The sequence below is a fragment of the Xenia sp. Carnegie-2017 genome, unplaced genomic scaffold, assembly GCF_021976095.1.
Source record: "Xenia sp. Carnegie-2017 unplaced genomic scaffold, XeniaSp_v1 HiC_scaffold_24, whole genome shotgun sequence".
Lineage (NCBI taxonomy): Eukaryota > Metazoa > Cnidaria > Anthozoa > Malacalcyonacea > Xeniidae > Xenia > Xenia sp. Carnegie-2017.
This window is the reverse complement of record NW_025813487.1, coordinates 386976-399936: the sequence shown is the minus strand read 5'-3', so window position 1 is coordinate 399936 and position 12961 is coordinate 386976. Positions and strand designations below refer to the sequence as shown.

The window sequence follows — 12961 nt, the reverse complement described above, 5'->3', positions numbered from 1 at the left end:
TATATTCTGTTTTGTTTACAGTTAAAATAACAGAATTATCAGGTGATACAGCTGCTGCTTTAAATTTTGAACTATCAACAGGAAGTCTTTTGTTGTATTGTATCTCACCCTTGGTAATTCTAACAACTTGAACAAACTTTTCTTTGTCAATACAAACTAAGACATCAGCAAATGTTAAGATTTTCTTAGGTTTAAATCCAATGTTAACATGCTTTGCTTGAGTAGAATCTACAAAATTTACAGACGAAGTTGATATCTTCATAAGATGGTTAGAACCATCCCATATCCACAGTAAACCATCTGACCACCAACATCCTAATGCATTCTTCAGTTGCATTGCTACAGTTTGAATAATAGTGCAACGTTCAATGCTCCAAATATAAATGTTGACGTGGTCACCAACAGCGAAAGCAGCAAAAAAAGATCCATCCGGTGAAAAACAACAACATTTAATTTGAAATTTCTCAAAGATAAATGAAGATTTTGAAAGATGACCAGTTTTGAAAAGTTTAAGCTTGGAAAAATACGACACAACGTAAAATTCCTTAAACGAGATGGGATGGAGACTTCCGCGAGTCCTATCAACACATGGACACCAAACATTTGGTAAATGAAACTCGATTTTTCCTTGATCGTCGTATTTTGTAAACTGAGTGAGTTCAGAAAGCTTTCCATTCTGGCTTGTATGATGAAAAATACAATCACGATAATGGTGTGTTCTCATTAAAGGGAAATAATTCTTTTCACTTGAAAAAATATCGATTGCCTTTGGTAATTGAAAATCACACAAAGTCTTGACGAATTCTGCAACAAAGAACTCTGAATATTTATCGGTGAATTGTAGCTCTCGGTAATCAACCACGCAGCGTCGATCAATTCTTTGCAAAGTTATTGAATTCCATACAGTGAACACTTTTTTAGGATGTTCATTGTGATGTTTTACATATCTTGCTGTAATAAACAAACCAGAATCTGAGAAAGAGCAACGATTAACGACATCATCTGACTGTAAACATGATAACAAACGTCCATTGTTAAGATCCCACAACTTTACTTCAGTAGACTCATCACTAGTTACCAGTCTATTTCCGGTAGGTGAAAAGGAGCAACAACAGATGCTTCCAGGTACAAAACCAAGTTTGTCGAAAATAGACGGTTCGTCTGAATAGTCATATAAGTAATACAGGGATTTAAATTTGTCATCCTTTTCCCATTTCTTCAGCCTTGACTCATCAAGTTCAGTGCTAAGAATGCATCTTTCTGTAAATTCAGGAAGCTCAAAAACAGATATTTGACCATTTTCATACCCTACAGCAAGAAGTTCTTCATTGGACGACACACAAAGAGATGTAACGTTAGCAAGCAAGGACTCAGTCAAATGATGATGGTTTGTTAAATATGTTGAGTCTAAATCCTCAAACCAAACAAGCTTTCCTTGTTTCAATAAGTCCTTTGCCAATAATCTTTTTTCGTTACTGCCATGAATTCTGTTTGCAATAATTTGTAAATAAATTAAGCTTTCATCAAACTTATTTGACACCTTTCTTGTCATAAAGAAATGAAATAGTACTTCCTCAAGTACATCTTTTTTCAAGAAAGTTCGTACTTCCTTAATGATTTCAAACAATTCAGACTCAATGGTATAAAAGTTAAAGTCTTCCACACACATTAACCTCGCATAAACCACTTTGACATCTACTGCCCAACTAAATTCAACATTTTCGCCACATTGTGACATATGATAGATTCCATTCTTCAAAGCATATTTAATCATAGCAGTGTTCATCTGATCTTCAAAAATGTTCATAGACTTAATTTGTTTAAACACTTTCTCACAAGCATGCCATAAAAACTTATGACCATTTTTTGGATTAACTGTAAACTCATGCTGTTCGTAACCATCTGATTTTAACCAATCAATTAGAGACTTGTGATATACGGTTAAACAATCATCGTAAACAGGCAAAATTTGAGATAACGATTCAATGATTTTACTGCAAACTTCAAACTTGATGTCACCAGAAAAACCTAAATAGCTAAACAGTAAAGTTAATGGTAAAAACTCCCGACAGGCAGCCAACAATTCAAGAAATTGCTTAAAACTAGTTTCTGAAATAACAGATTTTCTGGTACTTTTCTTCGTTAACAATTCTTTTACTCTTTTGAATTGCTTTGTGTAAACACCGCTCAACCCACTAGGGACCAATTTTTGAATGTTTTCGTAAGTAAGCTCAATATTTTGTTCTTTCAAGCTCAGTTGTGCGTAATACGCATAAAGAAATGATCCCTCACATTTTTCAACTAATGGAAATAGAGCGAAGGGATCTTCCTGCACCCGATTATTCAACTCATGTTCAAAATACTTGTGCAGGTCTTTTTCGTTGTTGTTATAACCAGGACAAGTTGCAATTTCCACAGGATTCATGACTTTCAACTCCTTTTGAACAGGAAGTTCTGGACGACTGGTGATGAAGATTTTAATCCATTTAGGCAGTCGCTCAAACTCTTCTGCAATCAATTCCAACAATTCGCTTTTGCCATCAAGTTGGCTTTCATCCAAGGCATCAATAACCAAAAGCATTGGTTCATGATCTCTCAATGAATGCAATGGATCATTTAATAAAACACGGAATGCATCGGTGATTGAGTCTTTTGAATGGTTTCTCTGTAATTCTTCATTCAGTTTACTTTTAAAATTTGATATTGTATCACACATGCTACTAGCCAATGATTCTATCAATATTTGAGGATTTCTATAATCTGATCTATTATATCTGCAAAAATGAGAAGCAGCAAGTTTCTTCTTTTCAGAATATCGTTGACACACCTCAGCAGCAAACACACTTTTACCAACTCCAGGACCGGCAATCAAAATTATGACATTAGAAGCATCTTTACTTCTATCGTTAAACCAAGTGTCGAGTGTTTTAAATAACCATTGTCTAGTGCCTTCAAGGTATTTCTTGTTAAGATCTTTAATAAGACCGTTAAAATTACACTTTCCAAGCATTTCAACATTAGAACCTGTTTTGCCCTGTACCATTTTTTTTACTCCTGCTACATCAGCTTTTGTTTTCTTTACATCCTCATTTATGCAAGTAAAGTTTTTTAACATTTCAATATAATTTACTTCATCGGGACTGAGTGGAGCTTTCTTTAATTCATCTATTTCAGTTTGTTGAATACCCAGAGCAACCAATGCTTTTGAAATTTCCTGCCACAAGTACTCAAACTCACTGTCATCTACACTAGTTGTAGTTATGTGACCATACACTTTGTTTCGATAAAACTTTATTCTTGCAATATTTGCTGAGATTGAAGTATCTGAAGAGGAAGGAAGATTATCCCATCCACCATGTGGCGCAGTTAGACCACATATGTTACGCAATAAGACAGTCAATAATGAAATGTCAAAGTTTTCAAGGTTTGGCAAACCAGTTGATGGGTAAAGAAGGTCCCATTGCTCTTTGTTAATGACGCTTCTTTTTCTTAATGATTCCAATGCACTTTTATTTGAGGGTTTATTAAGTTCATCGCTTAGATTTGACGAACGAAAATTTATATTAAACTGCAATGTTGTTTTCAAAGCTTGTGTTCCTTTATTTATCAAAAGTTTACTTAAACGAGATCCGTTTGCCTCAATCTTCAATTTTTTAGGAGGTGAAGCCATTTTTCAAACTAAAAATGAAGAATGAGTTTTTGCAAAAAGCATCAATTTTCAATGTGTAAAATTAACACAACATGGAAAGGATTAATAAAAAACAATATTACAAGAAATTTTATAAATAGTCCTCCTCTTTTATATCTTTCGTATAAAAAATTGAAATAAATACGATGTCATCTACAATTTATTTTTTGAAATAATCTTGTTACGACAAACATGATATTTCTTCTATCACTTCAACCTACACACTTGTTTCACTTATTTAAAAGTTAGCAAAAATTTCTAAAACTATTCTGGAACTGTATTAAAGGATTGCGATGTTTTTCAATCACTTTTTTCACAGCGTTAATTTAAGACTATTTGTAGTTGTTACCAGTGGCGTAGCCAGGAAAAATAGTAACCATCTCGCGCTAAAGGGGCGACCACCACTATGCTCCCCGGAAAATTTTGAACAGCAGAGCTTTGGGAACAGCATTTCCTGCGCTTTGGAAGGCGAATTACTTGTTGTCAAATAAGTTACAATAACTCCTTTTTATTAGCTGAATTCTTAATATGGCAATCGTTGAAACTGCAACTAGTTAAAAAGGTACTAAAGGTGGCTCAGTGAAAAGTTACGCAGAAGACAATTGTCCACTAAAACATAATGAATCGAACTCATCACTGCCCCTGAATAAACAGAAGAAATTTGTATTAGCACAAAAAATAACATATTATGCGACACTTCCTAAAATGCATAAGGAGAGATTGTTCTTAGCATTACACTTATTAGTTTACAATTGTTTAGATTGGGGCAGATAGACAGGAATGGCTTTATTCTTTAAAGTTATGCTTCATTTTGTCAGTGAAGTACCATGCATTATAAGAACAAATATCAAAACACATACTATACCCATTATTTATAAAGAAAGGCCAGCTTCCTGGGTTTTTTTTTATAAATTTTCCAACCACCTCATTTGCAACACATATGAATCCTCTTTTCGTTCAATGATATCTTTGCAAATAGATATTCTACAGAAAGAACTAAGCTGACCTTGACCCATTCTATTTCTCAAATAGCTTTTTACCCTTTTCAAGCAAGAAAACGATCTCTCTACTGAAGCACTTGCCACTGCCAAGACACCATTCAATTTTAACAAATTTACCACTTGACGTTAACTCGACTGGAGATTAAATTTGTGTATGTATTTAAGCACCTCATTACTGCATTCTTTCTAAAAGTCCTTGTCGTTGTAAATGAAGAAAATTTGACTCTCCAAAGTTGGAATGTCAAAAAGAGGACTATATTTATCTTTGAGAAGATTGATCTTATCCCGTGGAACTATGCCCTTCCAGGTATTAAATAGTTTAGGATTTACAAGATCTAAAAACTTGAACTGTTAATATCTTGAAATCGTTTATTTAACATGCCTTTAATGGATCAATAATCTCAAAACAAAGATTTTTGTAATTGTATCAACTATCTGCTCTGGTTGCTGGTGGGCCTACCTTTTCTAGTGCAGTTTGGTAAAACTCGATGAAAGCTTGATATGTGCGAAATGATACAATAAACTGCTTGAGGTTGTCAATCTTGCTTGTGCCATAGTTAAAATGGGTTTCCCTATTTTGAATAATGGAATACAAAAATGTGGACTGTTCTAAAATCCTTTAAAAACACACACACTAGAAAACAAAAGAGAAAGCTATCAAGATAATGCAGTAAGCCACTTATTTTAATTAAAGACTCGTCGTCTCAACCAGCTGGTTTTTCAAGTACCCCCTCAAAATATCTAAAGATTTTTTAGAGTTTTTGTGCAATACATTAATTAATCTAAATCGACAATACCATCTTGTTTCACCAGGGGCAGGAAACTCAAGGTTTTTTTGGTGTGAGAAAGGCCTTTCTTTTTGGAGCATTGCTTGTAAATGCGCTGCATGTACTGATATTAATAAAAAAGACTTTAACAGGAGAAATTGATGAGGCTGACGGACATAGGACCAGGTTCAATCTATAAGCTGCACAATGAACAAAGTGGGCAAAAGAATACTCTTGTCGAACCAATGCTTTAACATCATTGATATAGCCAGAAATGACAGAAGCAGCATCACATGTTTGCAAAACCAGTTTTTCTTTTATATCAGAATACTAACCAAATTTATCTTTGACAACTTGTGATATTGTTGTGGCATTTCTGTTCATAATTACATCCACAAATCCTAATTGCCTCTCAATAATTTCACTTGCTTTGTCAAAACAAGCGATAACACTTAGCCGCTCTTTGGTGGACACATCAGATGCTTCATCAACCTGAATACTCATAAATGTGCAATCATTTATTTCCTTTCTCATTTTATCTTCAATAATTGAATGAAAACATCTGATAAGATCATTTTGAAATTCTAGGGAGACTCCAGTAAATCTTCTTACCTCTTCATTGTGACGCTGAATCTCATTTCTTCTCGCGAGGGACATAAGACAATCAATTCGTTCACTAGATCTATACATTTTCCATGTCTTAAAAACAGTCAAATGCGATTTAGATTTTCTCATGTTTCTTAGCATCAGACATAATACTTTGCATATCGTTGTAGCCATACTTAGTCCATGATGGCGATATTTTCGGGGAAAACATTAGACATGGCCAACAAAACACTTTCTGCAAGGTTGTACAGCCACACAGCCAGTCCTTCGCCTCCTCTCTAAAATGCTCGTCCCTTGTTTTGGATTGTTAAATCAGGAGTAGGCCGTTCGTGAACGATAACATTCTGTTCGACCAACGATCGAGCAGAGAACGGTTTAGCTAATAAACTATTTGCTAAATCAACATTAGTTGAGCAAATCGCAGTCGCACTTAAAGCCATTGTGTCATACACAAATAAAAAATAGCAATTTGAGAGCAAGGACAATAGAAAATTGAACATGCGCCAAGTCCCTTAGCCAACCAGAATTCAAAACTTCTCATATATAATTATATTGTATGTTCCTCCCTCTGAAGATAAGCGGAATACTTGGAGAAATCACGTGAGTACGCAATGAAATGTGCGAGAAAAGACAGTTGCTAAGTTACAAAACAAATCTAGAGATTTTTCGCTGTTACGATTACGAACCACCGAATAAAAGCGTGAAAATGAACGAATAAAGCATATTATTACAAATTGTTTGTGAAATAATGTATATCTAATCTCCAAATAGAATATTTATTATTTTTGGGGGAAATTTCTACTCCCGCCGGGCGGAAGTAGCGGGATCGCTAGCTACGCCACTGGTTGTTACGACCGTTGATTTTCCGACAAATGTATCTAATGTATGTTTGATATTTGAACTGTAAATGTTTTAAACAACGTAAATAGTTATTTCTTGTGTCTATTGATCATGGTTTCAAAAGAATCATTTATTTTTAAATATATATAAGATATTAATTCATTTAAAGAAACTCAAAAAATATCATTCTTTTGCTTTCTCCAAAGATTCACCAGAGTAAAGTAAACCATTTGTGAACTATTTTGATTTTCCTTATTTTAACTATTGTTAATGAAACTTAGAAATAATTTCAAAGAGAAAACGAAACGGTTTTTGTAACTTTAAAATTCTGGCGTAACTGTTTGGCAACAAAAGAAGCGTCCTAAACGTTATTATACATCTTACTAGTTTAAAACAAATTCCGAAGAAGCAAGACATCTTGAGATAGTAGTATAGAGACTGCCAGTTCTGGCGCACTTCACATTTCGAGAAGGAGTATACACAAATCTAAGCGCCCCAGCCCTAGTTCGCGTACGTGATTAAAAAAATAAGCACATAGTAAGAACAAAAAATCGCACGGATAGCAAAGGCCAAACCCAGGAGCCAAAGACGGCCGGCCCACCCAGAGCCCGCGCGGCCTGCCGTCGGGGTGTATTAGTTAGTACTCATCGAGAGGGTTCCCCTCGAGGACCCAGTCCAACATCGTAAGTGGGCATCTACTCGCTCCCGTTGCAGTTTCTCGGGAGCAGCCCGGAGGAAGCGGTGAGGCCATCCCTTAGATCTCATCTGCTGCTCAACTAGCTTTTCTTGGTGCCTGGGCGACACGACATGCTTAAATAGCCATTCCCCATTTCTACCGCTGACAGCACCGCTGTCGTCACACAAGTGGCAAACGAATTTCATAGCTTTGAAATGCTCGGCTTGATTCATGACGCTCATAGCGCCAGTTTAAAATGCCAATCACTCTATACCAGCGACGGCTATTTCATACACATCATTTTATTCAAATACTGGTTTTCTCTCACTCCATCCCCTCAAAAACAACAGGCTGTAATTAAAAGAGATGTTCATCGCAGCGATTTATTATGACCACAGGTTGGGTCTGTAGTATCAATACACGACACAACCGGGTTGTACATCACATGTTGTAGTATCAATGTCGTCTTTTATTTTATATGATTTTTCCAGGTTCAAGAACGCAGTATTCGTATCAAAGGTCTGGAATGTCTCGTTTCTATTCTTAAATGTATTGTAGAATGGAGCAGGGATCTTTACTTTAAACCTGATTCTCAGGTGGACGATAATTTTGGTGAGTTTTAACATCTTTATGAAACTGAAGAAACTCGCATGTAGCGACGGTCGTCGACGTAGCAAGTCGGTATAAGGAGGCCAAGGCAATCACTGACAAGACAGAAACCCAGGTCGGGAAGGCGTTAGAGTCTATTTATGCCCGTGGACCTCTTCGATGGCCTAACGTTTTACAAGTCGACCCTGGCTCGGAGTTCCGCGGGGCTGTGCAAAAAGCGTGTGATAAAAATGGTTTCACGATTCGACGTGGTAAGGTCGGAGTTCATAGAGATCAGGGGATCGCAGAAAGGTTTAATCGAATTTTGGGGGAGCGATTGTTCGGTTATCAGTATCATCGCGAGCTGACTGAGCCCAGAACTCGGAACAAAGAATGGGTATCACGATTACCTGAGGTGGTTAAAGCGCTCGATAATCAAACTACTCGTTTGACGGGCGAAAAGCTCTCCCTTGCCATTCGGAAGAAGAGCGTTAAGGCCAAACCCGCTGCGCCGGCGCTTCGTCCAGTTGGTTTCAAAGAGCGACGCTTGCCATCGGATGTTATGGTGCAGTATTTGTATGCGCCTGGCGAACTCGAGAGTGGCAAACGGCGTAGGGTGACCGATCCTATCTGGAATGTGACCTCCCACGAGGTCGAGCGGGCTGTAGTTGAGGGCGGGAAGCCCATATTGCATTATTTAAGCGATTGGCCCAAGTGCACGTTTGTGCGCGAGGTGCTCCAAGAGGAGCCCTGTGGTACCGAAACACCGCCGGCTTGAGTTGCTGAATGAATGTCGGTTTGGCAATAAGTTTGCGGAGCAGCTTCACATCAACACGCTTTCAGAGGTTCTCCATCGTCTTGCCGAAGACGCTGTTGATCAGCAGCTTGTAGAGGTTGACTTCAAAGTCCCTCTTTGCCTTCTTCCAGAGTTCGGTGTTTTTCCGAATATAGGGCTCCACCCATGGGCTTTGATCGAAGATTGGGGACCAGCTTTTCGACCTCGTGAGACGCACCCCCATACAAATCTTTAAGGTAATTTTGCTGGTAATCCGACATCAACGCGTCGTCGACCTTCAGGCATTCTAGCGCCAACGGATATGAATTGTGCTCGTCATGCAGCTCTTTTGGGTACTCCAAATCGACTTCGAGAATGTAGCCCTTCTGTACATCCACAGGCTGTTCCAGGGTCGCCTTTGCATCCTCTTGGTCGACCCACTCGAACGCGCCTGTCGGTAATGACTACGACATTGCCCAGCCGCACTGATTGTTGGTGTCGTAGTACTGGATCTAGCTTTTTGGCTTCCCTGGATCGTAGTCTGGCACCTTAGGGTTGTTGGCTTTGGTGAAGCACCTGCTGGTCATGCTGATGTCGCCGCGCAGGCTCTTCTCAATGAAAAGATCCATGTCGATGTCAGTGAGCAGCTCGAACTCCACCCCCGTATGCTTAAGGAGAGCGTCCCAGCTCAGACCCGGGCTCGGATAATAGTAGGCCGGGTCTAGCTTGTATTGCTCGAGGCACAGTTTTTGGAAGTTCTTGAAGAATTCGACGAGAAGGAGAACATCGGTCCAAAGGTAGAGATCCTGGTAGTGGCCGAGGGTTGTGCAGCCGAAGGCGTCCAAGACCCTTGTTCCGCGGGCGTAGTCGTCATCGGTAATGCCTTTGACGGAAAGTTTGCCGTAGAAAGCCTCCTTCGGCGGAAGGACCCCTCGTCGAATCTGGACCAGCCGTCCATATACTCATAGGGGTAGACCCCTTTGCGGAGCAGGAGGGTACGCCTCTTAGGGTTTGGCTCTAAGTCTGCTGTGATGCGCATGTCTTGCGGATCGCTGGCTTCCGCCAGTCTATCCAGACGTAAGAGCATAAGCTGGGCGCTGTCGATGAATTGAAGCTGGCCGAGACTGAACGAGATGTAATTCTCGGCGTTGATGGGGATGCAGGTGACCTTCCCTTCAGTCTTTGCGATAGTCTGTATGATGAAATGGCTGTCGTAGCCCCGCAGGTTGTAAAAGACAACCGGTATGGTTGTCGTCTTCGGACTGAGCAGCAACTTGAGGCGGCACTCATTGTGGGCCGCCCCTCGGTACTTGCCAGTAATGGGGCAGTGGTCTCGCACGGAATCGTCTTCGAGGGGCTTGCTGCAAACGTGACAGGTTGCGACTTTCTTGTGGCTCCCCCAGTCTTTTCCTGTCATGTGCATATGCTCGGGGTTAGCCAACACCGTCTTGATCTTACAATCTTCTTCTTGGAGGGCATCCAGGAAATGCTTGGCCGCGTTAGGCCCTCGGTAGAGTTGCGCTGGCTGCGTTTCCCGTCAGAACAAACGACTATAAACGAGTAGCCGCATGCCTCGTGCCTCTAGGTTTGTTGGTTTGCCTCGAATTTGCAGACCTGGCTCTCGAAGTCGGCATAGATTATGAAGCGAGGTTTGAGCTGCTGTGGTAGTTCTCAAAGGTGACTTTGTCATTTTTTCCAGGGGTTGGCATTCTGATGGTTGCCTCGACATTCAGGCTTATGCTCTTCCATCAAATCCTGTCTGGTGAAGCCGTGAAGGCAACGCTCACAGAAGGGTAGCCGGTGGGTATCCTTCGATTTTCGGTTGGGAAGGCGGTTAAGGTTCTTGATCCAAGTGTAGTGTTTTTTTTCAGGATTTTTCGAATCCGAGACGAGGAAGAGATTAACAGTCTTGCGAGCTCTCTCTACTTTGCTCAGACGGCAAGGAATGACGCCGCCTTCCCAACCATACACCTTGATAGCAAGGTCGTTCTGACGCTCTACACGTTCGAGCTGGGAGAACGGTGTGGGTGCGCTCACCTCCGCAAAGTCAAGGCCGTTTTTAGTGGGATATTTGCCCGGCCGTTGCGGGTCTTTAATTGCAGGTTACAGCGCAGCCCTTAGAGACCAGCGAAGGCAGTCGTGGTCTTTGTTTTTCACGTTGACGATTGCCTTCTTATTCTTGACCGCGGTGGGGAGAGGAAAGTATGAGCCTCCGCGTAAAGGCAGGTAGTGAGCGATGTCAAGCCAGAGTGTTTTGACATGATCCACTATCCACCCAGATCCTTCCCGAGTGAACTTTTCCGATCTCTCCAGAATAGTTTGGAAGGCGTCATGTAGGGATTGCGGAATCTCATGCTCCTGTAGCAGCGTGATCTGCTTTGTCCGGAACACTGGTGCTTGAAGCACTTCAGTACCATTTCCTTCATCCCTCCGAAGCTCAACCTCTACAGCCAACTGAAACTTAACTACTCGTAGAGCTAATAGCTCCTCGACAAGTTTGAGTTCGATGTAGGGCTGGGCGTTGATAGGGAAAGCCATCAAGTCGCGTTCAAAGGGGTGCCCCTTCGGCATCTGCATTTTCCAGGCTCTCAGATGATAGCTGAAGGCCTTCATTTCATCCCACTTAAGTTTCGTAGGTGGTGGGGAAGGAGCCCTTGTGGGGCGTTGTGGTCTGCGCCTCAATGACATCTCAGCCAGAAGCTCATCGATGTATGCATCAATTTCATCATCGGTAGACTTGACGGGGCTGCGCTTGCGTGGTTTGGGGATAGGCCTGCGCTTGCGCGGCTTGGGGATAGGCGGAGTGATATTTCTTGGGGTGGGTGTTGAGGCAGCGTGCGATTGAAGAGCATTAAGAGAGGCGTTCAGCGCGTGTCCGCTGATTACATCTTGGTCATATAGTTGCAGAAGTTTATTAACAGTATCCATCTCGAGTGTCGCAAATCTCGTTGGTATGCATTAGGGGAGATATTTTTCTAAATCAAAATTAATTCTAAAAGTCGAAATCAATTCTAAATGTAGAAATTAATTCGGCGAGTACGCTAACAAACCTTTTTCTTCCTTGTTTCTGTTTATAAACAAACATATGCTGCACCCTATTCGCACCGCAGGCTTTACAAAGGATACTTTCTGCTTGTGTTCCGACCCCACATGGTTGTGGAAGTCGCTTGCCTTCCCTTAATCGCCTCATATGAAATCCGCAGTATTCACCCATGCAGCTACGTCTACATGTGGTGAGATTTCCGGATAATAACCACGCACACTTGTTCTTGCCCTGCCTCATGGCTTTCGAATGTTTGGATATACAATATGTGAGAATTTTTGTCTAAATAAATAATAGACCCCCGACGGCCGGCTGCGGAGGCGCTGGGGGTGGGCCGCCCGTCTTTGGCTCCAGCAGTTGTCCTGAGTTTGGTCTTTGCGTTATTCTGTGCGATTTTTGTGCCGAACTATGTGCTTACTGTGTGCTTACTATGTATGTGAATCACGTACGCGAACTAGGGCTGGGGCGCTTAGATTTGTGTATACTCCTTCTCAAACTGCGAAGTGCGCCAGAACCGGTGCGATTTTTTGTCGGGACCCATATATACACAGTACGAACTAGGGCTGGGGCTCTCAGATTTATGTATGCAGCCTGCCAGATGGTGAAGTGTGCCAGAACCGGTATTCTATATACTACTCATTATGACATGGCATCTGTGAATGTCAAGCGCATCACTTACTCAGAATTATTTATTATCAAACTTTTTCTTCGTGTAAGAGCCGCAATTTTTATAGTGGATAAATTGAAACAAAAAATGAAACCTACTTTCCCGTCGTGGTATTAAATATAGCTTTAAAAGTCACTGATAGAATCATTCGGAATGGAAATAAACATTGATTTGTTTATAGTCATACTTCATACTACGCAATGCTTTGGTATCAAATTTGTTAAGTTAGAAATATAAATACAAAATCTCGGTTAACTTACGTAAAATTACCTTTGTTTTAAAAATAAGACTTCATATACGACGATCGTGT

The 12961-nt window shown here is 40.5% G+C and overlaps 1 protein-coding gene across 1 annotated transcript in view; it reads right to left on the bottom strand.

Annotated features, from left to right (window-relative positions):
- The window catches only part of LOC124451141, a 16907-nt gene extending 3946 nt beyond the window's left edge, over positions 1-12961 (bottom strand). Inside the window, exons 1-2 of the mRNA XM_047001770.1 lie at positions 12922-12961; positions 496-3678 (exon numbers count right to left, since the gene is read on the bottom strand). Coding sequence (XP_046857726.1) covers positions 496-3670 — 3175 coding nt within the window. The 5' untranslated portion in view covers positions 3671-3678; positions 12922-12961. The remainder of the gene's footprint in view (positions 1-495; positions 3679-12921) is intronic.